This window comes from Mustela nivalis, assembly GCF_964662115.1.
Source record: "Mustela nivalis genome assembly, chromosome: 3".
Taxonomy (NCBI): domain Eukaryota; kingdom Metazoa; phylum Chordata; class Mammalia; order Carnivora; family Mustelidae; genus Mustela; species Mustela nivalis.
The window spans coordinates 61,570,282-61,595,372 of NC_139022.1; the positions used below are offsets into that span (position 1 = coordinate 61,570,282).

At 41.2% G+C, this 25,091-nt stretch overlaps 1 protein-coding gene across 3 annotated transcripts in view; it reads left to right on the forward strand.

Moving 5' to 3' along the window:
* Positions 1 to 24,988, forward strand: part of ERAP1 (endoplasmic reticulum aminopeptidase 1) — a 40,503-nt gene extending 15,515 nt beyond the window's left edge. For all 3 annotated transcript variants that reach the window (XM_082723873.1, XM_082723872.1, XM_082723874.1), the window contains exons 6-19: positions 260 to 414; positions 745 to 858; positions 2,027 to 2,158; positions 3,499 to 3,630; positions 3,783 to 3,854; positions 5,347 to 5,501; positions 12,712 to 12,791; positions 13,352 to 13,535; positions 15,118 to 15,274; positions 16,631 to 16,815; positions 17,686 to 17,847; positions 18,301 to 18,441; positions 19,176 to 19,257; positions 23,271 to 24,988. In XM_082723873.1, coding sequence (XP_082579999.1) covers positions 260 to 414; positions 745 to 858; positions 2,027 to 2,158; positions 3,499 to 3,630; positions 3,783 to 3,854; positions 5,347 to 5,501; positions 12,712 to 12,791; positions 13,352 to 13,535; positions 15,118 to 15,274; positions 16,631 to 16,815; positions 17,686 to 17,847; positions 18,301 to 18,441; positions 19,176 to 19,257; positions 23,271 to 23,426 — 1,907 coding nt within the window. In that variant the 3' untranslated portion in view covers positions 23,427 to 24,988. The remainder of the gene's footprint in view (positions 1 to 259; positions 415 to 744; positions 859 to 2,026; positions 2,159 to 3,498; positions 3,631 to 3,782; positions 3,855 to 5,346; positions 5,502 to 12,711; positions 12,792 to 13,351; positions 13,536 to 15,117; positions 15,275 to 16,630; positions 16,816 to 17,685; positions 17,848 to 18,300; positions 18,442 to 19,175; positions 19,258 to 23,270) is intronic.
* Positions 24,989 to 25,091: the final 103 nt, after the last annotated feature.

Sequence of the window (25,091 nt, forward strand, 5' to 3'; positions counted from 1 at the left end):
AAACTCATGGACAGACAGCTGGAAAGGGAGTCAGGAGGCCTGGGGCCCACATCTGACTTGGTCATACAGCAGCAGAGCAATTCAGTGAACCATGGAGCCTCTTTTTCTCGGTTGTGAAAGGTTCTTCCAGCCTAGAACAGGATTCCACAAAACCAACCTGGCTTTTCTTAGGATCCCTGCACCCATCCGTTCTGAATGTTAGTGTGTATGGATGAGGTCTCGTTTAGAGGCTGGTAACAGATTTTGTGTCCTTCCCGAGATCTTGCTGCTATTCCTGACTTTGAGAGTGGTGCTATGGAGAACTGGGGACTGACCACATACAGAGAATCGATTCTCTTGTTTGACCCTGAGACGTCTTCAGCATCAGATAAGCTTGGCATTACGATGACGGTGTCACATGAACTTGCCCATCAGGTACACAGTTAATCACACTTTTAGAAATTGTGGTGAAACTACATTGCTTTTATGGGACAGAAGAGACTATTCACACTGACACATGAAATGGATCAATTATTTTCCTGTGGAAAAAAGGCAAGTAAAAATGAAAACTCTTTAATGCGTTAGGTAGCGTGTTTTAAAATGAACATGGAAAGGTTTTTTACTCTGATAAAATATTCTGTGAATGTTGCCCGTATATCGGCATCGCACATGTGAACTCTTTCCTCCTGAATACCTCATGTTTACGGCTGTGTAGATAATCCGATCTCCCTAGAAATGTGTGAATATGTACTATTTTCCTTTTAGTGGTTTGGGAACCTCGTCACCATGGAATGGTGGAATGATCTTTGGTTAAATGAAGGATTTGCCAAGTTTATGGAGTTTGTGTCGGTCAGCGTGACTCATCCTGAACTGAAAGTTGTAAGTACTTACTTTTTAACAGGTTGATCTGTTTTATTCAGCACTGCTGGAAAATACTTACTGATCCTCAGTGATAGAACTCCTAGACCTATCAACTCCTTGATAGTTGAGATAGGAATCAGGTTCACTATGGGGCATGGTAGTGAACTTTAAAGGTATCACAAAGGCTTATTTCCAGACTGGTTTGCTTATTTCCAAATCTATGATTGTTAGGAAATGAAGTCAAATCTTACCCTCCTTTAATATCAAAGAAATAGAAGTAATGACACCCTATCTGTTGCATATCACTTCCTCGGCCTTCAGGTTGCTCACTGAAAGATTACCAAGTACAGATAACTGTACTTCAGTAGGATACCACTTGTCAAATCAGATAGGATCCCATGTGCTTTAGGTAACTGCGGGTTTGTTTACATATAAGCCTGTACTCAGGAGTCACAAACTGAATGCTTTGGAACCTTTGTGTTTATTTGAAAAATCAGGTATTCAATTTCTGAAAATCACATGCAGTAAAGTTAGAGAGAAACTTCCTTTATGTAAAAACAAAAAAATTTCAAACAATCCTTTGCCTTACTATAATTTTGAGTTAAGCATATATCAACTTCCCATTTTCATCTTCCAATATACATTATTTATAATGTCCATATAACTGTTACACTACAATGGATCATAAATATTTTCCCATTTCCACATAACCCTTACTAATAAAAATGATTCTGTGTGTATGTTATCCTATTGGGTAATATGACCTAAGAAATCAGATTACACTTTGAGTTTGTTATCCATTTTTTTTTTTATTTTTTACTACATGGTTTAAATCTAAATTTCTTTGCTTTAAAATATGATTGGAGATGTTGCAATCACTACACACTTCAGTTGTTTTGATTCTATTTGGCTACAGGCCTCATGGTTTTGTTTTTAAGAGAAAATGGTCTTCTAAAGCAATAGGTATTTTAAGAGGAACAAATCCTAAAATGTTAACCTAAAATCATTTCTTGGAGTCTCTTTAGCAATGACAATTCTAGTTTATTTTGTAAACTCTATAAATACAGAAGAGGTTTGGACCATAAAATGGAAGTATAAACCTATTACTCCAGACCAAACATTAGTCCTTTCATATTTATTATCTAAAGTAGAAGTCACATGGGTGATGTTGTCTCTGTGTCGACAGGAAGATTATTTCTTCGGCAAGTGTTTTGATGTGATGGAGGTTGATGCATTAAATTCCTCACACCCTGTGTCAACCCCTGTGGTGAAACCTGCTCAGATTCGGGAAATGTTTGATGAAGTTTCTTATGAAAAGGTAAAAATGGATAATAAGGGGACATTTTGGACACCAAACTGCTAAAGACTTGGATGGAAGGATGATAGATAGGATTGTGGGGTAACTTTCCTTCCTGAGGAACAACCCAGGTTGAATGCCTTCTATGCTGCCCTGTGCTGCTGGCTGGAGTTCATTCTTGAAGACCCAACGCAGTTTGATCGGTAATCCTGAAGAGAAACTTTGAGTCGGTTTCTCCCTCAACAAACGGGTCTTGACTGAGCCTCACCTTTGTACCAGGCAGAAAGTCCTGCCTCCTGTAGCTTGGCTTTCAGTGCCTTCAGAAATAGCTGGTATTGTGGAACTGCAAAATACGGTCCTGTACGATGTGTTTAATAACAGAACTGGTTGCTAACATTTAATGGGAGATCTTACGTAACAGTCTTCACCTGGTTTCTCTGGACAAGGGAAAGGATTCTAGTCACGGTGGTCACACGGGGCCTGTGTATTGCCCTCAGGAATACAAGCCAGAGCTAAAGTCCAAGTCCCTGCTTCGTGAGATCAAGCTTCTGCTTCCCCAGTTCTCTTCCCATTGCCAACCATTCCACTGTCTTCAACAAGGCAGAGAATGTCATTTATCATGGTACTTGGCCCATTTATTTGTAGTAAACAGTATTTGTAGTATTTGTAGTATTTCTTTGTTTCCATCAGCAGTGCAGGGGAGATAAAAACAGACCTACAGAGGCCTAGCCCAGTGGAACAGATGAGAGCCCAGAAATAAACGCACACCTATATGGCCAATTTTTTTGTGTGTGCCACAGTCATGGGGGTGGAGAGGAAAAGACTCTTCACCCAGGAATACTGGGTCTTGAGGCATTCTCTTGCTCCTTTTCCCTGCATTCCTCTGGCCCTTTCTGCTCCAGGATACCTGCCCTCCTCTGTTCCTTAACTGGGACCTCTGTTTCCATCTCCTATTACAGCTACTTTCCCCACTGCTGGGCTGGAGTGACCCCGGGGAAGGCAGGAGGTGGTGCCAAGTGTGGGTTCTGCACCACTGTCCACTAACCTGGGGACAATGGCAGCTGGCCAGTGGTGGTCATTTGCCCTGTGGGGAGCCTTGGTTGCTGTTAGAAAATGATGGCACTAGGGGGTGAAGAAGAGAAACAGTCCTGTTCAGTCCCCTGCCCAGATAGGTCCAGGTTTACCCACTTCCTTGAAAAGCACTTTTTTTTCTGTAAGTGCACTTTCTTTAATTGTGTCACAAATCACAGACTTTGAAAATGTTACCGCGGTTGCATTTTGAAAGAGTTCTTCCAAACTAAAAGTGTGACAACAGATCAGATGATGATTCAACTTAACAATTACCCACGCTGTCTTTACAGGGAGCTTGTATTCTGAATATGCTAAGGGATTATATCAGTGCTGATGCATTTAAAAGTGGTATTGTACAGTACCTCCAGAAGTATAGCTACAAAAACACAAGAAATGAGGACCTGTGGAATAGTATGGCAAGTGTGAGTATGGTTTGGTTTAGTCTCTGCCTTGGGGATTACCAGGCTTATTACCATGTTTTGTTTTGTTTTCTTACACCCTGTTAATCCTTCTGAGAAGAATCCTGACTGTTTTCTAGAGAACCGGGAATAACACATTTGGTTTTGGTTTTTAGATTTGCCCTACAGATGGCTCAGAAAGGACGGATGGCTTTTGCTCCAGGGGTCCTCATTCATCTTCAACCTCAGTAAGTTCTTGCAGCTGTATGTGGTACCCCGAAACACATGTGTTTACTCCGTGTTCTTTGAAGGAAGCCTCGGGGCCAACCTCTCTGAGGTCTTTCATTCTATCACCGTAACTCCACATAAGACTGTGGTTAGGGGCGCCTGGTTGGCACAGTGGGTTAAAGCCTCTGCCTTTGGCTCAGATCATGATCCCAGGGTCCTCGGATCGAGCCCCACATCGAGTTCTCTGCTCAACAGGGAGGCTGCTTCCTCCTCTCTCTGTGCCTGCCTCTCTGCCTACTTGTGATCTCTGCTGTCAAATAAATAAATAAAATCTTAAAAAAAAAAGACTGGTTAAATTGTAGCAGACTGACAGCCTTTTTACAGTTTTTTTATAGTTTTTTTTTTTTTTTTTTTTTTTTTTACAGTTTTTACAGTTTCCCTGAAAAGCTGTCTATGCAAGGGGGTGGCATAGCGTTTGTGGGAAACGTCTATCACTGGTACTAATTTGTTCAGCTTTGTTCTCTGGAAAGCTGTGAATTTATGACCTGTTCCTGTGGTAGACTGGGGCTGTGTCAGTCAGCCCATGTGGGTCACTCCCCTAACTTTTCATTCATGAAAAAACAAACGAGGGCAGCAGGCAACCTCGAGCGCGTAAGCATTGGGCATGAGCTGAGCACTTGACTCCTTTACATCTCGGAGTGAACCTGTGAGCTTAACTGATAGGGGTGTGAAATCCAAAAGCCTATGTTGGGTCAGTTGCAGAGTGGGGATTTGAATTTAGATCTAATTCACATTTTTTACTGCTGAGCTAGAAAGAATCCTTAATATTTGAGTCCCAAAACCACGTGAGTCTGTTTATCTGGACTTGTAGAGTTTTTTCATAGGAAGTGGAAGTTGAGTCTAGAGAGGCAGCTAAATTTTATTCACCCTATTGTCATTTTTGAGGACTTTATGGCTTTTAGAGACTGCCTTACTCCGTGATCTCTAGATTTGTTATGTAGTATGTTTTATCGTTTGGCTCTTCAATATCCTTAGAAGCTTTTTTAGTATATAAGAATAGATCAGTTTTTAAGACAGCTAAATGTGGACCGTCTTGATGTTAGCACTGGGAAGGACAGGCTAGTGGCTGAACATTGTCTCCCACCTTGCCTGTCTGAGCCAGCATTGTTACATGGTTGTTAAACACCTGACCCTTGGTCTCCCTTCTCTACTTCATTCATTCACTTGCCTGCTGGAGGCAGGGTGCCAAGCCCAAGGGATGCCCAGTAGAACCAGATACAGTACCTGCTGGGGAGCCTAGACCTACACAGATGGAGGAAGGGAATGGAAAGGCAAACAGTCAGTGCTCGGGTGAGAATGCTACTGTGGGACACAGTGTGGGGAAGGGAGGAGGAGAAGGGGTGAGGAAAAGCTTCGAGGGACTTGTCAACAGGTCTTAGCCCAGGAGTGCAAGCCTGGGTTCTCCATTAGCATCGGGCGAGTGGTCACGTATCTGTTTTCTGTCTACCTCAGCACTGGCGACAGGAAGGCCTTGATGTAAAAACCATGATGAACACATGGACGCTGCAGAAGGGCTTTCCCCTGATAACCGTCACGGTGAGAGGGAGGAACGTGCACATGAGGCAGGAGCACTACACCAAAGGACCCGAGGACGCCGCAGAAACTGGGTAATGTTTCTGTTGTTGCCTTGGTAACACCTGCCTTGTGCGACAAAAATTCATTTTTCAGAGCGTTCTTGTCTTGACCGCTAAAATATTTCAACTAAATCTCTGCATCCTATGAAGTCGAGTTACACACCACCATCTTCCAAGAGGATAAATGTGGCTTTCAACCTTGGTTCTTCTCAGTAAAGCTGTTACTGTATCATTATTTTAACATTGCCATGTCCTGTAGTTGGATGGGTTGGTAATTCCGGGTTCTGACTGGAAACGAGCTCTACACGAGGCAACTGCCCCTGAAGGCCGATAGTGCCTGGCGTTTGGGTGAGTGGAGGACATAGACATGCGGGTGTTACCTGGGGCGTAGGGGGAACTGCATTGGTTTTTGGAAGTCTGCGTTAGATCCTGGAGCCTGTTTGTCAGCTTTACCACTTCAGAAGGGCGTCACTGGAAAGCAGATTGTGCACCTTGACCGACCCAAATGGACAGTACTTCAATTTGTTTTGAAATAATTTCAGGGGTGCCTGGGTGGCTCAGTGGGTTAAGCCGCTGCCTTCGGCTCAGGTCATGATCTCAGGGTCCTGGGATCGAGCCCCGCATCGGGCTCTCTGCTCAGCAGGAAGCCTGCTTCCCTTCCTCTCTCTCTCTGTCTGCCTCTCCATCTACTTGTGATTTCTCTCTGTCAAATAAATAAATACAATCTTTAAAAAAAAAAAAAAAGAAATAATTTCAGACTTAGAGGAGTTGTAAGAAGAGCACAAAGAATTCTCATGTATTCTTTACCCAGATACACATGTATGTTAACTTTTTACTACATTTACTTTATCATTCTCTCTCTCCCCTTCCCCCCCCTTCCTCCCCTCTCTTTACATATAACCTGAACTATGTGTATAAAATGTAAAATAGAACCTTTCCATGTATAATCCAAAATATCAGTTAAAAATACACTCTTTAGGGCACCTGGGTGGCTCAGTTGGTTAAGCGACTGCCCTCGGCCCGGGTCATGATCTTAGAGTCCCAGGATCAAGTCCCACATTGGGCTTCCTGATCAGTGGGGGTCTGTTTCTCCCTCTGACCCTACCTGCTTTCCTGCTTTCTCATTCTCTCTCTTTCAAATAAATAAAATCTTAAAAAAGAATACTCTTTACCTTTTTATATGCTCTCTACATAGCATATATACTATTCATATATTATTGAAGTATAATTGACAAACAGTATCCCATTTCATATATAGTCATACTGATTCATTATTTTTACATTGCAAAATACCAATAAGTCTTATTACCATATGTAATATGATAATAATGTAATAAGAAAGTTATTATAGTATTACTAGGGCAGCTGGGTAGCTCAGTGGGTTAAGCCTCTGCCTTCAACTCAGGTCATGATCTCAGGATCCTGGGATGGAGTCTCGCATCAGGCTCTCTGCTCCTTGTAGAGTCTGCTTCCCCCCTCTGCCTGCCTCTCTGCCTACTTGTGATCTCTCTCTCTGTCAAAAAATAAATCTTTAAAAAAATTATTACAGGGGATGCCTGGTGGCTCTGTGGGTTAAAGCCTCTGCCTTCAGCTCAGGTCATGATCCCAGTGGGATCAAGCCCCACATTGGGCTCTCTGCTTGGCGGGGAGCCTGCTTCCTCCTCTCTGTCTCTGCCTGCCTCTCTGCCTACTTGTGATCTCTGTCTGTAAAATCAATCAATCAATCAATCTTTAAAAAAAAATTATTACAGTATTGACTGTATTCCTTATGCTATACATTATATCCCATGACTTATTTTGAAACTGGAATTTGTAACTCTTAATCTCCTTTACCTACACCCCCACGACCCCGCACCACCCCCCACAACCAAGAGTTTGCTTCCTTTATCTATGAGTCTTTGTTTTGTTTTGTGTCTCAGATGACACATAAGGGAGATTCTACGGTACTTGTTTCTATCTGTAAGAATTCTTTCACGTAGCATAATATCCTTTAGGCCCATCTCTGCTGTTGCAAATGGGAAGATTTCATTCTTTGTTTGGCTAACACTCTATTGTGCGTGTATGTACGTATGTGTATATATACATCTTTTTATCAACTTATCACTGGACACTTTGGTTGCTTCTATATCTTGCTATAGCTACACAATGCTGCATGAACATACAGGTTCATGCACCTCTTCAGAGGGGTGTTTTCATTTTCTTTAAATCAATACTCAGAAGAGGGATTGCTGGGTCATAGTGTAGTTCTACTTTTAATTTTTTAAGCAACCTACATACTATTTATGATAGTGACTGTACCAGTTTACACTCTAACCTTCAGGAAAACGGAGCCTTCCATTTCCTCAACTTTCTTACCTATACTCGTCATTTTTCTTGTTTTTATTGCTTTATTGTCTTTTCATCATGATGACTATACTTGTGAATCCCCATTACCTATTTCACCCCCCCCCACCTCCCCTTTGGTAACCATCAGTTCTCTATGGTTGAGAGTCTGTTTCTGTTTCCCGGTTTCTCTTTTTGTCCTGGTTTGTTTTATTTCTTAAATTCCACGTAGGAGTGAGGCCATATGGTATTTTTGTCTTTCTCTGTCTTGTTTTACTTAGCATTATACTCTCCAGTTCCATCCATATCATTCCAAATGGCAAGACTTCCTTCTTTTTTATGGCTGAGTAATAGTCATTATATCTGTATATAATCCCACATCTCCTGTATCCATTCATCTGTTAATGGACACTTGGGCTGTCTCCATAATTTGGCTACTATAAGTAATGCTGCTGTAAATATCGTGGTGCATGTATCCCTCTGAATTAGTGTCTTCATATTTCTTGGGTGGATACGCAGTAGTGCTATTGCTGGATCATAGGGTAGCTCTATTGTTAATGTTTTCAGGAACCTCCGTACTATTTTCCCGCATGGCTGTACCAGTTTGCATTCCCACCACCAGTGCAGGAGGGCTCCCCTTTCTCTACATCCTCACCAACACTTGTTTCTTGGGTTTTAATGTCAGCCATCCTGACAGATGGGAGGTGATATCTCATTTTAGTTTTGATTTGCATTTCCCTGATAAGTGATGTTGAACATTTTTTCATGTGTCTGTTGGCCATCTGGATGTCTTCTTTGGAGAAATGTCTGCTCATGGCTTCTGTCCATTTTTTAACTGGTTTCTTTGTTTTTTGGCTATTGAGTTTGATAAGTTCTATACATTTCGGATACTAACCTTTTATTGGATATGTCATTTGCAAATACCTTCTTTAGGCTGCACTTTAGCTTTGTTGGTTGTTTACTGTGCAGAAGCTTTTTATTTTGATGTAGTCTCCATAGTTTATTTTTTGTTTTCTTTCTCTTTGGTTCTTTGGTTTTCTTTCTTTCTCTTGCCTCAAGAGACTTATCTAGAAAAATGTATCAGAAATTACTGCCTGTGCCCTCTGAGGATTTTTATGGTTTCAAGACTCACATTTAGTCCTTTAATCCATGTTAAGGTTGTTTTTGTGTATGGTGAAAGAAGTGGTGTGGTCTCCTTCTTTTTCATGTAGCTGTCCAGTTTGCCAATACCATTTGTTGAAGAGCTTTTCCCCACTGTATACTGATTCCCGTTTTGTCAAAGATAAATATATGATCATGGGTTTGCTTCTGGGTTTTCTGTTCATTGATCTATGTGTCTGTTTTTTATGCCAGTACCATACAGGTTTAATACTACCATTTTGTAATATGACTTAAAATCTGGTGTTGTGGTACCTCCAGTTTTTTCTTTCTCAAGATGGCGTTGGCTATGTGGTTCCATACACATTTTAGAATTGTTCGTTCAAGCTCTGTGAAAAATGCTGTTCGTATTTTGATAGGAATTGCATTAAATCTGTAGATTGCTTTGCGTGCCATAGCCATTTTAATGATACCTGTTCATCCATGCCATGAGCATGGAGTATCTTTCCATTTCTTTGCATCATCTTAAATTGCTTTCATCAGTGTTTTATAGTTTTCAAAATAATAGGTCTTTCACGTGTTAGGTTAAGTTTATGCCTAGATATTTTATTGTGTCTGGTGCAAATACAAGTAGGATTGTTAATTTCATGTTCTGCTGTTTCATGGTTAGTGTATAGGAATGCAACAGATTTCTGTACACCAAATTTGGATCCCACAACTTCACTAGACTCAGTTATCAGTTCTAGTAGTATTTTAGTAGAGTCTTGAGAGTTTTCTGTGTATTGTATCATGTCATCTGCAAATAATGAGAACTTTATTTCTTCCTTACCAATTTGGATGCCCCCACCTTTTTTTATGCTGTCTGATTGCTATGGCTGGGAATTCCAGTACTATGTTGATTAAAATTGGTGAGAGTGGACATCTTTCTCTTTTCTTGACCTTAGGGGAAAGCTCTCTTTTTCACCATTGAGTACAATGTTGATTGTGGTTTGCCTATAAGGCCTTTATTATGCTGAGGTATGTTTCCTCTAGACCTACATTGCAGAGGGTTTTTTTTTTTAAAGCATAAATGGAGGTTATACTTTGTCCAATGCTTTTTCTGCATCTGTTGAAATGATCATATAGTTTATCCTTTCTCTTACTGATGTGATATATCATGTTAATTTGTGTGTGTGTGTGTGTGTGTGTGTTTGTGTGTGTGTGTGAATATTGAGTCACCTTTGCATCCTGGGAGTAATCTGGTTTGATTGCAGTGAATGATTTTTTTTTTTAATGTAAGATTCGGTTTGCTAATGCCTTGTTAAGGATTTTTGCATCTATACTCATGAGAGTATAGGTATAGGTCTACTATAGTATAGTGTAGGTCTACTATAGTATAGTGTAGGTCTACTATAGTATAGTATAGGCCTGTACTTCTCTTTTTCATATTTCCTCCTGTGATCTTTCCTTTTCCTCTTATGACTCCTTAACAAGTATAGGCCTGTACTTCTCTTTTTCATATTTCCTCCTGTGATCTTTCCTTTTCCTCTTATGACTCCTTAACATTTCTTATAAGGCTAGTTTGTGGTTCTTCTTAGTTCAGTGAACATCTTTATGACCATTATTTTGAACTCTTTATCAGGTAAATTACCTATTTCATTAGGGTTTTTCTTTTTCTGGGATTTTTTGGTTTTCTTTTGTTGGGAATATAATCCTTGGTGTCCTTAGTTTGTTTGACTTCTGTCTATTTCTGTGATTTACTGTTAGTTGTGTAGGTTGCGTGTGCCTAGTGGCTTTGGCTGGCCAGCTGAAGCCGGAGTGGGATGGGGGAGAAACGTCCCAGGGCAAAGTGAACCAAGGCTGTTCTGGTGAGATGGTTGGAACTGGAGTATGCATGGGCTGGGGAGTTCTGAGACAATCTTTCCCTGGGCCACCCTGTAAAAATTGCTGAAGTTGGAGGAGATGGTGCCCTGGTTGGAGGTCTAGAGCTGGAGTGGGAGCAGGTTCAGTCCATGGGATCCCAGGTTGTCCTGCGTCAAGGCCACCATGGTAGGATGGCTGGGGCTTGACTGGGTATAAGCCAGGAGGGTCCCAGAGTACTCTGCTGGGGCCACTGCTGCAGGTTGACTGGAATTGGTATGGGCTAGGAGTCTTGGAATGGCTGGGGTGGCCCTACGCAACTGGCTAGAGTGAATGAACCCTGCCCCTGTCCACAATATCACAGTGGAGGGGGAATGTACACAGTGGTTCTCACCAGCGCCTATGACTTCAGAGAGAGTTCTAGCAGTTTGCCCACTGTTTGGTGGATGCTCTAGAGTTGGTCAGTGGGTTTTCTTCACTTATAATCTAGTTATCCTCTAAATTGCATTATATTCATCACATCTCAAGGTGGGCAAGTCTGATAGGGGCCTTCGGTAATAGCCCTCCCTCATTACCTTGGGATGGAATTTCTGTTATCCTGGCTCTTTTTCTGCCTTCTATGTGTGGTCCCTCTATCATTTATCATGCAGAAGATATTCAATCAGCTCTTGATTCTTCTTCAAGAGGAATTGCTCTATATGTAGATACAGATTTGGTGTATCCACAGGGGAGGTGAGTTCGATGTCCTCCTATGCTGTCCTCCTGGATCCACAGTAGCATATATATATATATATATATATATACACATACATATATGCTTATATATATATAGTATATATATACATATATTTATGTATATTATGTATATTATGTATTTATGTATATATATAGTATATATATACATATTTTATGTATTTTATGTATGTATATTGCACAATGTAATACATATATATATATTTTACTACAGGTAAGTTGGAAACATGATGTCCTCTACTCTGAAATAGTTGTGATATTTCTATAAAAAATAAGAATATTCACCATGTAAGCACAATATAATATCAAAATTATGAAATAAAATTGATCTAATACTTGATCCATAAACCTGACTTAACTTTTCCACCTTTCCTAATAATGTCTTCATAGCAAAAGAAAAAAGCTGCAGTTCAGGATTCAATATAGGCTCACATTGCACTGTCACACATATTCAGTTGTATTTTTTTCTTCTTTTCCCGAAACAGTTCTTTAACATTTTTCTTCTTGCCCTTGATATTTTTGAAGAACACAGGCCAGTTCTGTTCTGTTCTGTTCTCTTCTTTCTTTTTCCTTTTCCTTTTCTTCTTTTAATAGATTGTCCTCCAGTCTTTGTTTTCTGCTGTTTTTTCATGATGGGATTCAGATTGTGCATCACTGACAGGAATTCCACTGAAGTGATACTCTATTCTTTTTTTTTTTTAAAGATTTTATTTATTTATTTGACAGACAGAGATCACAAGTAGGCAGAGAGGCAGGCAGAGAGAGGAGCAAGTAGGCTCCCTACTGAGCAAAGAGCTTGATGTGGGGCTCGATCCTAGGACCCTAGGATCATGACCTGAGCTAAAGGCAGAGGCTTAACCCACTGAGCCACCCACGCACCCCTGTGATATTCTATTCTTAATAAATGTTGTAGGAGTCACAGGATGGCTATCTGTGCCATTTATAGGGGTCCAGGTCTTTAAGGTAGGACCTCTGAGCTCCAACCTCTACAGAGGGTGCTGGGGTTCATTGGAGCTCAAATTCCCAGCTCTACTGAAAAAGTCTGAGAAGAATGAACAGTGCTTGAACTGGTGCCCCTTGCAAAGCTGGAAAACAGGCTGGTGACATCTTGACCTCTTGGCTTTAGTAGTTTTGGTACCATCATTAAAACTCGCCCGTGTGTGGCATATGATAGATGATTTAATAACTGTTTGTTGGACTGAATCAACAAATAATCTGTCCTTTCTCTAAGGTACCTGTGGCATGTTCCACTGACATTCATCACTAGCAAATCAAACTCAGTCCAAAGATTTTTGCTGAAGACAAAAACAGGTAACTGATCGTAGAAATAACTACGTTAAATACGGAAGAAACTGGAAATGTGTAAGACTTGCTAAGTTTGTTTTACTGTTGATCATGATTAAAACAGAAGGATCAGGTCAATCTTTATATTAAGCAAATTGTTGGCTTTCAATTTCTAGTAAAGAAAGGATTGAAAATATTCTCTGGTAGCAAAAAAGAAAGCCAGTGTCTTGCCAGGTGGGGAATAAAGCATCTGAGTTATATATGTTGAGAGGGAGGGATTACGAGTGAAAATTCCCCCTTTTTTGAACCCTGCTGGATCATATCATGTGTATGGCCTAAAGTATGGCTGTATTCTCATAGATCTATAAATCTCAAAATATCGGTGGTCTAAAGCTAGTGCTGGCCTTTGCTTATTAGAATGGACTTTTCTGTTTTCTGAAAGAAATGTGTCCAAAAGGAAACTCATTTCAGTATTAAAATTGTTCAATATTAAACTTGCCTTTAGTTTCTTTGTCCAGTCTCTGATCAGAAAAGCTTTCATCAGCCAAGACAGAAAATGGAGCTCTGATGTATTTTATTTGCTCTAGATGTGCTCATCCTCCCAGAAGAGGTAGAATGGATCAAATTTAATGTTGGAATGAATGGCTATTACATTGTGCATTATGAAGATGATGGATGGGATTCTTTGACTGGCCTTTTAAAAGGAGCACACACAACAATCAGCAGCAACGATCGGGCCAGTCTCATCAACAATGCGTTTCAGCTCGTCAGGTAATGACAGACTCCTCAAGGTCTTGGTTTATTTCTAAAAGCCGCTATTAGCATCAAACGCTTGATTTCTAAAGACAAAAATGATTCCTTGCTCCTAAGAAGCTAGATGGTGTTTTCTCCTAAGTTCTTAAATTCCAAGGTTGCGTCTAGTCTTAGGATTAACCAACCATGTGTCTTAGAGTAAAGCTAAAGCAAGAAACCTGTATTTTAATGTTGCTAACGACATAGATCAGACTGATGCAAACGTATAGAAAACCAGGAGACCAGCCTTGCGGAGAAGCTTCTGGTCCCTAAGCCTTGTCTCGTAGCTTTTCTGGCCCTGCTGAAGCTTAGGAGGTTTCTGCCCTGGTGGGTCTTTCCCATTTTTAAAACCTTCTTAGAAGACTACGTGGGTTAGTACCCAGTTGTTTGCATTTGTGTCTGGGGTTAACCCAGATTTCTCCCCCCAGTTCTCAAACTAGATACCTGAATTTCATGGAAGGTTTCTGGAATAAAGCTTAGAAAATGTGGCGCAGTCACATGATGTTGGAGTTGTTAAGGATAGTGTTCATTCTTTTTTTTTTTTTTTTTTGCCTTATGTCCATGGTTTTTAAGGAAATGGTTCTTAAGCCTGAAATTCAAATTTGTTCAGTATTTAGGCAGAGCTGCAGTCCCCAGAGGAGTCACGCAGGTGGGAAGACCTGATTCTGTAATTCTCATTTCCCATGTCCCTTTGCTCTAAATTTTGAGTTCATTTGCTGGACCTCTCAGGGTGGCCAAAGGCAATGGGGGATAAAGATAGAAGTGGTTTTTCTAGTTGTTTCTGCCTACCTGAGACTATTTCCCTCTGTAATATTGCTGAATTCTTAGAGGATTTTGCACTTAATATATACCCTGCCACTAAGATTTTGGACACCTGCCCTCCATAATGAAGGTTTGGTTTTTTTTTTAAGATTTTTAAAATTTATTTCATAATGGAGGAATTTATCTATGTTCACTTTCTTTTTGAAATGGAGACAAGAATGTGTTTAATGCAGATGCTCAGACTTTTGACTGGGTGGCAATCTCTCTAAGATGACTGATTTTGATAAAAATCACTATCTTACTCTGGTTGTTGAGCCCCCTGTCTGTTGTTTCTCAGAGGGACAGATGCTGATCTGTCTCCATTTTGTCTTCACCAAGAGTTAGCACTGGCTATATTATTATTCAAGAAACTTCCTCCACAGTGGTAAATAAGCCAGTGCTATGTGTGAAAGAAAAGACACTTATATAAAGGCCCCGTTAATAAGGTAGCATTTATATCTGATTGAATGTTTCACTGGAAGATTAAAGTGTCTTTTAGGGGTGCCTGGGTGGCTCAGTGGGTTAAAGCCTCCGCCTTCTGCTCAGGTCATGATCTCAGGGTCCTGGGATCAAGCCCCGCATCGAGCTCTCTGCTCAGCAGGGAGCCTGCTTCCTCCTCCTCTCTCTCTCTCTGCCTACTTGTGATCTCTGTCAAATAAAATAAATAAAATCTCTTTTTTTTTTTTAAAGTATCTTTTGAAACAAAAAGTTGATTTCCTGGTTTTTGTTTAAACTGCTAACCATGGTTTCTCTTGACCAGCAATGGAAAGCTATCAATTGAAAAAGCCTTGGATTTAGCCCTGTACTTGAGACGTGAAACTGAAATTATGCCGGTCTTCCAAGGTTTGAACGAGCTGATACCTATGTATAAGTTGATGGAGAAAAGAGAGATGAAGGAAGTGGAAAATCAGTTCAAGGTAGAAGCCTTCGATAAATTGAATACCTGTGGGTATATCTCTAGAAAGTACATCAGAATTAGTATTCGGATTAAATAGCAAAGATTTGGGTTTCATCCTGACACTAAAGACAGAGCACAGTAAGAATCAGTACTTAAGTTTTATGGATTTGTTATTCCCTTCTTTTTGCAAATCCTTTATTTCATTTTACTTGTCTTTTGAGGTTTACTATTTAATTTTTATTATATTCAAGTTAACATATACTGTATTATTAGTTTCAGGGGTAGCACTTAGTGATTCATTGGCTGCATAGAACACCCAGTGCTCATTCCATCACATGCCTTCCTTAGTGCCCATCACCCAGTTACCCCGTCCCCCCATCCCCTTCCCCTCCAGCAACCCTCAGTGTGTTTCCTGTAGTTCAGAGTCTCTTATAATTTACTTCCGTTTGTACCTTTTATTTTTCCTTCCTTTCCCCGATACTCCTCTGTTTTTGTTTCTTTAATTCCACATATGAGTAAAATCCTATAGTATTTGTCTTTGACTTTTTTCACTTACCATAACACCCCGTATTTGGAGCCACATCATTGCAAATGGAAAGGTTTCATTCTTTTTGATGGCTGAGTAATATGACACACACACACACACACCCCACATCTTCTTTATCCATTCATCTGTCAATGGACTTCTGGGCTTTTCCCATATTTTCACTCTTGTGGACATTGCTGCTATAATATTGGGGTGTAGAGGCCTCTTAGAATCACTCTCTATCCTTTGGATAAATACCCAGGAGTGCAATTGCGGGGTCATAGGGTAGCTCTATTTTCAACTTTTTGAGGAACCTCCATGCTGTTTTCCAGAGTGGCTGCACCAGCTTGTATTCCCACCAACAGTGTAGGAGGGTTCCCCTTTCTCCAAATCCTTCACAACATCTGTTGTTTCCTGACTTGTTTAATTTCAGCCATTCTGACTGGTGTGAGGTGGTATCTCATTTTGATGGTTACTCTTAAGATACTCCATGACTCAGGTACTTGAGGAAGAGGGACAAAATCGTTTTTGGCAAAATGTTATGAAGTCCTATTGTATGATTTGCTCTCAAACTTTAGTTCTATAAACCTGGTTTCAAAAGTGGCAGTTCATCACAATTTTTAAATCGGTAAAGGTATATTTATAAAAGATGCTTATGCATATAGTAAAATCATGATTTTCTTGTTTTGCCCTCTTTTATAAATAAATATAAATAGAATCACATGGTTTAAAAAAAAAGAGTTGGATCCCACTTTACCAATTAATCCCCACCCCCTGTGGGTATATCAACTCGTCTAAAACACAAGGCAGCCCAGGACAGTACTGGTGACACGTGTGGCTTTCCCGCAGGCCTTTCTCATCAGGCTGCTGAGGGACCTCATCGATAAGCAGACGTGGACAGATGAGGGCTCCGTCTCGCAGCGAATGCTGCGGACTGAGCTGCTCCTACTTGCCTGTGTGCGCAAGTATCAGCCCTGCGTGCAGAGGGCAGAAGCCTATTTCAGAGAGTGGAAGGAAGCAGATGGAAATCTGAGGTCAGTGCTTACCAAACAATGAGTCTGTTCCTGTAAAGGCTATCTTTTCTGTTTTTCATCGTCAGTGCTAGATGTTGGGAGAAAAAAACAAGTAGAGCCAAACCTCCCATGCTGTACTTCTTGGGAAAATAAATTGCTTCTTGAGATTTTTCTGTGTATCTCTCAACTTTCTGTTTTAAGAATGCTAGGAGGGAAATTCTATATATAAAAATCAAATATCTGGAGAGTTAAAGTGGGATCAGAATGATTTCCGTCTAATGGAGGTAAAGACCACAAGTGAAACAGCTGTCCTAGAGAGGAACAGTGGTAGTGCATGCACGCCACAACAGTAGCTTCGTTGGGCTTCCAAAGTCCCTGTGTAGTAGTTGCTGACACCATTGAAGCAAAGTAGGGTCTTCCTGTATTTAGAATTTATTCTTGAACTTTAATATTTGGAGCTTAAATCTCTCTAGGAGATATTAAGCCAACAATCTACATGGCTCCATTTAAAGAAAAACCTGCAAACAGTGGTCCTATTGGATTCCTGACTTTTGTTCATGGACTACATCTTGAGTCTACTTTGAATTTCTTTCTTTTGGCCTGAGAAGTGACTGTCTGTCCTGTTCCCCAGCATCATGGTGTTATATATGTAGGTATTTATCAAAGTGGCTTTTCCCATTATGGTTTTGAGAAGGGTACTTAAAACCTAATTGTAGATACTTCCTTGTGCCTCTCCCATAAAATATGAAGAAAGAGGTAATTTTTGTTTATATTTCCAGGCATGTTGCTCCGCTCACTGGGCCAGTTTATTAGTTTGTCATTGGTCATCACTCTACATCCAGACACACTTCCTGCCTCTCAGACTCTCACCAGTGATGTTCTTTCCCACAGCCTGCCCAGCGATGTGACCTTGGCAGTGTTTGCTGTGGGGGTCCAGAACCCTGAAGGATGGGATTTTCTTTATAGAAAATATCAGTCATCTTTGTCTACTTCCGAGAAAAATAAAATAGAATTTGCCCTCAGTATTAGCCAAGATAAGAACAAGCTTCAGTGGTGAGTAATTCATTCATGTTCACGTGGCCAAGAGGAATTAAATGAGCTCAGATCCTTCTGACATCTCTTTGTTCTCTTGGCTGGGAACTGCCTTTTCTGCTGGGAACATTTATTCAAGTGGGCATATGTGTAATGAGTGTGGTCATTGATTAGGGGAGAAGCAGGTGTTAGGAAAAATATTTAAAGGGATATATATTTGTGTCTCTTTAATATGTTTAGAAACACATATGGCAAAGGCCTTTCTTCAGTTGTCTTATTAACAAATGAGAATACATGAGCATGGGTGTTGGAAACATTATTTAAATGAGTTTTTATTATGTAGCTATAGCAACTATCTTGTGCTTATTATTGACAGATGGGCTTTTTTTTCTGTCACACATTATTTTACTAAAGAAATTCATAACTTTTCTAGGGACTTCTCACTGTTAACATTTCATCTCTTAATCGTTCTAGGCTACTAGATGAAAGTTTTAAGGGAGATGTAATAAAAATTCAAGAGTTTCCATATATTCTTGGAGCTGTCGGCAGGAACCCGGTGGGATATCCATTGGCCTGGCAGTTTCTGAGGGAAAATTGGGATAAACTGATAGAAAAGTAAGTAGTGTCAAAACTTGTGCTGTGCCTAGAGCGGTCCATGAACCTGCATGTGTTTTAGCTTTGTTTGTTAAACAACAGTTAAAGTCTAGACGGATTTTTTTGATTGAAGAGAGCAAGTAGAGGTACTTAAAAAACTCTTCTTAGAAAATACAACACTTAAATTTAGTGCTAATGAATCTGGATAGTCCAGTGTTCCAGTCCATCTGGAATAATCCTTTTCCACACCACGGACCAATCTCAAGGCCTCCTGTGCGCAGTTCACCCCAAACCGTGGGTTAGCACTTCGCCCTGTTTGTCTGTGCTCTTGCCTTGCTCTTGGAGCACTTACGAAGCCTCTACCACTTTCTTTTGGGTACTGAGTCATTTACTCAGCAGTAGGTGTATTTTTTTACAACTACATCTTAACACTTTTGAGGGTAGAGATCATGTCATGGATTTTTCATGCCTAAGCAGTTTCTCGTTAAATACTGTAAGCACATAAGGTGCTTAAAAACACATGCTGAGGGGTGCCTGGGTGGCTCAGTCACCTCAAGCCTCTGCCTTCGGCTCAGGTCTTGATCCCAGGGTTCTGGAATCGAGCCCTGGGTCAAGCTCCCTGCACAGTGGGAAGTCTGCTTGTCCCTCTCCCTCTGCCTACTTGTGCTCTCTCTCCGTCAAATAAATAAATTAATCAAACCACAAGTCGAATGAATCAATATTTTATGATACATCTTGACGATTTCCATTTCCAGGTTTGAACTTGGCTCAACTTCCCTAACCCATATGGTCATCCGAACGACAAGCCAGTTCTCCACAAGAGCACGGCTTGAAGAGGTAAAGAAAACTTAAATTTAAGCAACAATTAGCTAATAAATATGGGGTAGATAAAATAAGGGTGTGATGAGTTAGGAATGGATTTTGTCACTTAGTAGATATTCTTTGGTAACCAAAATTACTTACAAATGAACTATTGAAACCTATGCACTTCCCCAGACATCACAATAAGAAGCTTGGCTCTGCCATTACAAACCTTTGGGCTTAAGAAATTACTGGAGACATTTAATTCTGTATTTCTTAGGACATTAAAAGTGATCATTAGAGGTGTACATGACCTACATGATCATCCAGCTATTATGAATGGGGCAGGTCTGGAATCTTGGCTCTCTGCTATCTAGGTTCAGGATTTCTTGTTACTTATTTATATGCATTTTGAGAAATAATTTTAGGCAACTTACAAGGTCCATATATAAAAGAAAAGTTAAATAACAAGAAGCTGCATGATTGACAGAGGTAACTGTATCAGGGATTTATGCTGAGGATAATTTATTTCCATTGAGCCCTAAATACAGCAAAGGTTCCTAGCGGTCAGGAAAAAAATGAGAAAACAGTATACGTCATTCTCATTGTCTAGTAAGAGGGAAGGAACCACAGAACATAAGTTTCCCACAAAAGCAGACTCTTCACTCAGTCCTAAACTTTGAGGAATTCGATGTCAAGGTCATTGATGTGCCCCTTCTATAAAAATGTTTCCAAAGGCATAGAAAAATCTTACAAGGCTTTTAAAAATAGGTTGCACATAAATAAAAGCTGAGAGCCTAATACTGATCTTTTTAGGAAAACTTCCATTGTATGTTCTGGTTACACCATGATAGAGCTTGATATGGGGAGAATGCTTTGAAAATGAGTAAGAAATGTCCCATCCCTTCTCTCTAGTTTTCATGCAGGCTTGTCAAATTAACTGGCACATAGTCCAAGGTTGAATTCAAGTGAGCAGAGCTATTCTGCGTGATGATGGGGACCGTCAGGAGCTAGGGGTAGTTAAGACAGTTGTCCATAACCCGAATCTGTAGCAACAAAACATTTCATTTAGTCAGTTGCTCATTCCTTTGTTTTCTCAGTAGTTCTCTAAAGATACATTTTTACTGTAAGGCTGATGTGGATTTAGGTTCTAGGGCTATGGCAAGGAACAGAGTAGACAAAGCCTTTGTCCTCATGGAGCTTAAATTCTGCTGGGGGAATAAGTTATAAAGTGACCTACGTCGGGCTATATGCTCAGAAGATGAATGAGGCAAGGTAAGGAGAGTGTGACGGGATAAGAACTTTGTTTTACGGGATGGTGAGGAGACTTTTGAGCAGGGACTGAAGGAGATGCAGGTGTGTGTTGTGTGTGAAAGGCCTGAGATATATATAGGGCATGGAAGTGATAAAAGCCTGGATGTCATCAGAAGGGAGAACGTTCTCCTGTGTAGGAGTCAGCCCGGAAGCCTTCTTGGCCTCCACATCCATGTCATCCCGGAGCCTGCCTGGCTCTGCTCCCAGCATCTCTATTGTATCTGTGCGCTCGGCTGCAGTTACTCCACCCTAGGCCTCTCTCCGCTCTTATCTGGCCCACGACGAGAGCCACCTGCCTGGCTTCCCACTTGGCCAACACTAGACCATTTTCCACATTTAAATCTGAAAATCAGCCCATGACTGATCCTTCCTTGAAACTTGACCTGTGGATATCTTGGAATAAATGCCAGACCTCCCCTCCCCACACGCACGCAACCATGGTGCCTGGGGTCTGGCCCACCTCTCCAGCCAGTGAGCACACACTGTCCCATGTCACCATCCTGCAAAAACCTTGAACCACTCAGCTGCCTCCTGCTCCTGCACCAGAAAGTGCTGATCCTGTCTCAAAGCCTCTAAACTTCTCTCTGCCTCGTTTGGTCTGCCCCTAACTTGTCAGTGGAAAGGCTCGTTGAGGCCTTCGATCCCAGGTCACATGTCACCTTTCCAGGCTGCTCTGTGGAAAGCAGGCCACCTGTCCCAATCAGTCTTCCAACCTCTGTGTATTTTGTCCACGATAGTATATTAACAGTAGCTGTGTTGACTGCTTGTTGTCTTCCCAAGTAGAGTGTAAGCTCTAGGAGTCCATGGCTTCCTTGCCTGGTCCCTTGCCACTGCCTCAGTATCTAGCACAGTAATTAGGCCAGAGTGATGAGGACATGTTAGAGGACATGTTCATGAAGAGATGGATGAGGTTGAGTCCCGTTACAGACTGAGGTTTAAGCTCTGCCCTTGACCCACATTACATAACTACGTCCTCAGCAGTGCTCTGGGAGGGAGAGCTCATCCTTATCTCACTAAAGAGGAAATTGAATCCCAGAGAAGTGAAATCATTTACAAAGGGTCAAACAAGTTAGTAGGATAAAACTTCCTCCCCACCCATCCCATCTCTGTATCACACTGCTGATTGCACAGGACTCTGAAGGAGGCAGGTTTGAATCCAGGGCTCATTTGGGATGCTGCATTTTCCAAGGTAGATGAGGGTAGGAGAGAGAATCTGGAGTCAGGAAAAGTCCGAGGGCAAGGCTTATCAGCTGGCTTGGTTATAGCTCTTACAGGTTTTTGTTTGTTGTTGTTTGTTGTTGTTTTTTTTAGTGGTACTATTGTGTGAAGGGCTCCTTCAGGATTATTTCAAATAATTTGAAAATATTTAAGAAGCCATGCTTAATCATTAAAAAGTTAGTAAAATTGGGACCCCCGGGTGGCTCAGTGGGTTAAGCAGCTGCCTTCAGCTCAGGTCATGATCCCAGCGTCCTGGGATCGAGTCCCACATTGGGCTCCTTACTGGGCAGAGAACCTGCTTCTCCCTCTGCCTCTGCCTCCCACTCTGTCTGCCTGTGCTCACTCTCTCTCTCTCTAATAAATAAAATCCTTAAAAAAAAAGTTAGTAAAATTATCGATGTGACTGGACTGCTGAAAAGAACAGTTGTTCTCTGACCTGAATATTAATCTGGAGTCTGAGAGTCTGAAAGAGTGGGCTTAAGCTTCAAGCGAAGGCAGGACCTTGAGGCATGGTCTGCGTTCTTCAGGCGGCTACAGCAGGAGGGCGGGCCTGGAGCTCCCTGAAAAGTTGTATTGAGATAGTTTGAAAAAAACCCCAACTCATTTAAAATTGGAATTTGACCTTCAAAAGCCTGTTCTTACCCTTCTCTTTTTCTTAAACTTAAGATATCATAGCACAGATTTTTAAGGAATTAACTGTCTGGAATCCATGTTGAATAAATACTACATCTTGGCTTACACTTACTTCCTGTCTCCACAGTCAAAAATTTATGGATTAATGCTGTGAAAACTTAGGGGGCAAGGTTAAGAACCTTTTAAGGTGAAACAATACTACAATAGTCCGTGCTGAGGCCAAACCAGACAGTGTCTCACATGAGCTTAAAGGAGTTAAGAAACCCAGCCCTGAAACAAGAGGAGGCAGCGCTCTCTTATCTCGTTAAAACCATGGGCAACTTGGTGTGGGTTTTAATCTTAGAGGAACAATACATGAATTGTGAATTAGGATAAAAAAATTTGGCAACCCTTGGGGGATTACCACCATAACTTGCTAAGAACCCTTTTCCTCAGTGTTCCTCTAATGATCTACAAGGCCAGGCCCATGGAGAAAGACTGCACTTGTGTGACCGAAACTGTTTTACTTGGCAAAGAAGAAACTGCACATTCTGCTTTTTAGACACCATGTTTTAAAAAAGTTTGCATCTGCCTGTATATAAAAATACATATTAATACACTCAAACCCTAATTATTAAATGGTACACAGTGAAGTCTTTTACAATCTGGCAACTGTGAATAAATAAAAAAGCTGCGGAGAAAAATAAAAATTTGACATCATGAGGCATGAGCTCATTTCATATAGCTTCTTAAGTTTATGTGTACATAATTGTATCCAGACCCCTGGCGCTGCCTGCTATGTAGAATTTTGATACATGCTGGAAATTTGGCTTCGGTTTTCTTTTAACTAGCCCAAACTTAGATTTCTGTAATACATTTTTTAAAACTCTGGTTTTCCTTACCAGGTAAAAGAATTCTTTGGCTCTTTAAAAGAAAAGGGTTCTCAGCTACGTTGTGTCCAACAAACAATTGAAACCATTGGGGAAAACATCCGTTGGATGGACAAGAATTTTGAGAAGATCAGGGTGTGGCTACAAAGCCAGGAGCTCGAACTGCTCTAACAGTTTGTTCCTTGCTGGTTCCTGTGATGTGTAATCGCTACAACGTTGTTGTCGAATGGGATTATTTTCAAATCAGAGATGGCGGTTTTGGCTCCACTGAAGAGGATTCCTTTTCCTTCTTCCTCCTTGGACTATTCCTGTGAAAAGACTGGTGACTAAATTGTCCATCGATGGGTTACTGCTACGGTGTCTTTTGATAGGTGTTGCCTTGCTCTGTCAACCCAGGGGGTGGGTTCCCGACTGTGGAGGGGTACCTTATTCCTTTTGTTTCCTTACACTTATGCCTGGTGCTTTCCAAAGTCCTCCCCATGTATGTGTGTCACCCATAAGCTGTTGAGTCACTGTCTTCTAGAGACTTGTGAATAGTGCAGACTACTGAACAGTGAACGGTTGGATCGATGACTAAGCCGGTACGTTCTGCCTTTCCGTTCCCTGCTGCAGGCCGAGGCTGACTTCTAGACCCATGTCCTCAGGCTTGTTTGCTCTCTTTTGGTCAGTCTCCCAGGAAGGCAGATGGGAGCCGGGGTAGGAGAGAGTATGGGGGGGTGGGGGGGTTTATTACCCTGGTTCCCTTGGAGGCTGCCTTTGGCTGACCTCCACTCAAGCTCGGCTCCTGAGAGGCAGCCCCCCACCCCACTAGTCCTTACCACACCTGCCTTCTGGAAGCCGCTTCCTGCTCTCATCCCTCCAGGCTGAGGGAGGGGTGAAGGGCAGGCCTGGCTCTCACTGGCAGTGCTTATAGGTTCCTTCCATCCTCCCCACACCTTTGTTGAGAAAACAACACTTTATAGACCCCTCCTCAAATAGAATTTGAGTGTGTGGTCTACTTCCTCAGGGACCCCGACTGATACTGTCCCTCTGAGAAAGCAGGGAGCATTCATTCAGGTCTAGCAGAGAAGCCTTTCATCTGAAGTTGAACCTGGGAGCTGTGGACACTTGGGTAGGTGATGCTGCTTCTCCCTGCTCCATATTTGGCCTAGCCTGTAACTCCCCAATAACTTGTTACTGGCACTTACTGCCACCAAGTTACAGCAGAGTCTCCCATAAATTATGTACTGTAAAACTGAAAATACTTATAATTAGCTTATGTGTGGACAATGTATTGTCTCTGAAGCCTTTTATGAGTTTTAATATAGTGCAAAATTTAGGATAAAAGAATGATCTGAAAAAACGTCAATGTGTTCCAAAACACTGTGGCACAGAGTGACTTCTGGACACCAATGTGTTTACAATTCTATTTTGGTATGTATTGTATGGTCCTCATGGTTTGAGAAATCAAAACAAAACCAGAAATCACTGGTAATTTCCACCCCCCGAGGGATTAACCTTTTAAAAGACATACAAAGCCAAAATTTCAATGTAAAATATTTTTAATCGTGGGTAATATTTTTGTATTTTCATTTAATGAAACATGGAAATGGTGGTTTTCATTTTTGGTCACCTGTGGAACCTCTTCTAATTTGCTTTTGTTGGCGAAGTCCATTTTCTAAATAGATACAATATTGCTACACCAATGTACAAATTCCTTTTTTTGTAATAAAAGTTGTCTTCCTGGTCTCTGAGCAGACATCTGCAATGATTTCCTCCTCATGAGACAGGTGCAAGAAGACGATGATTCTATAACTTAGTCTTGCCATCACTAATAACCAGTAAACACCCAAGTCT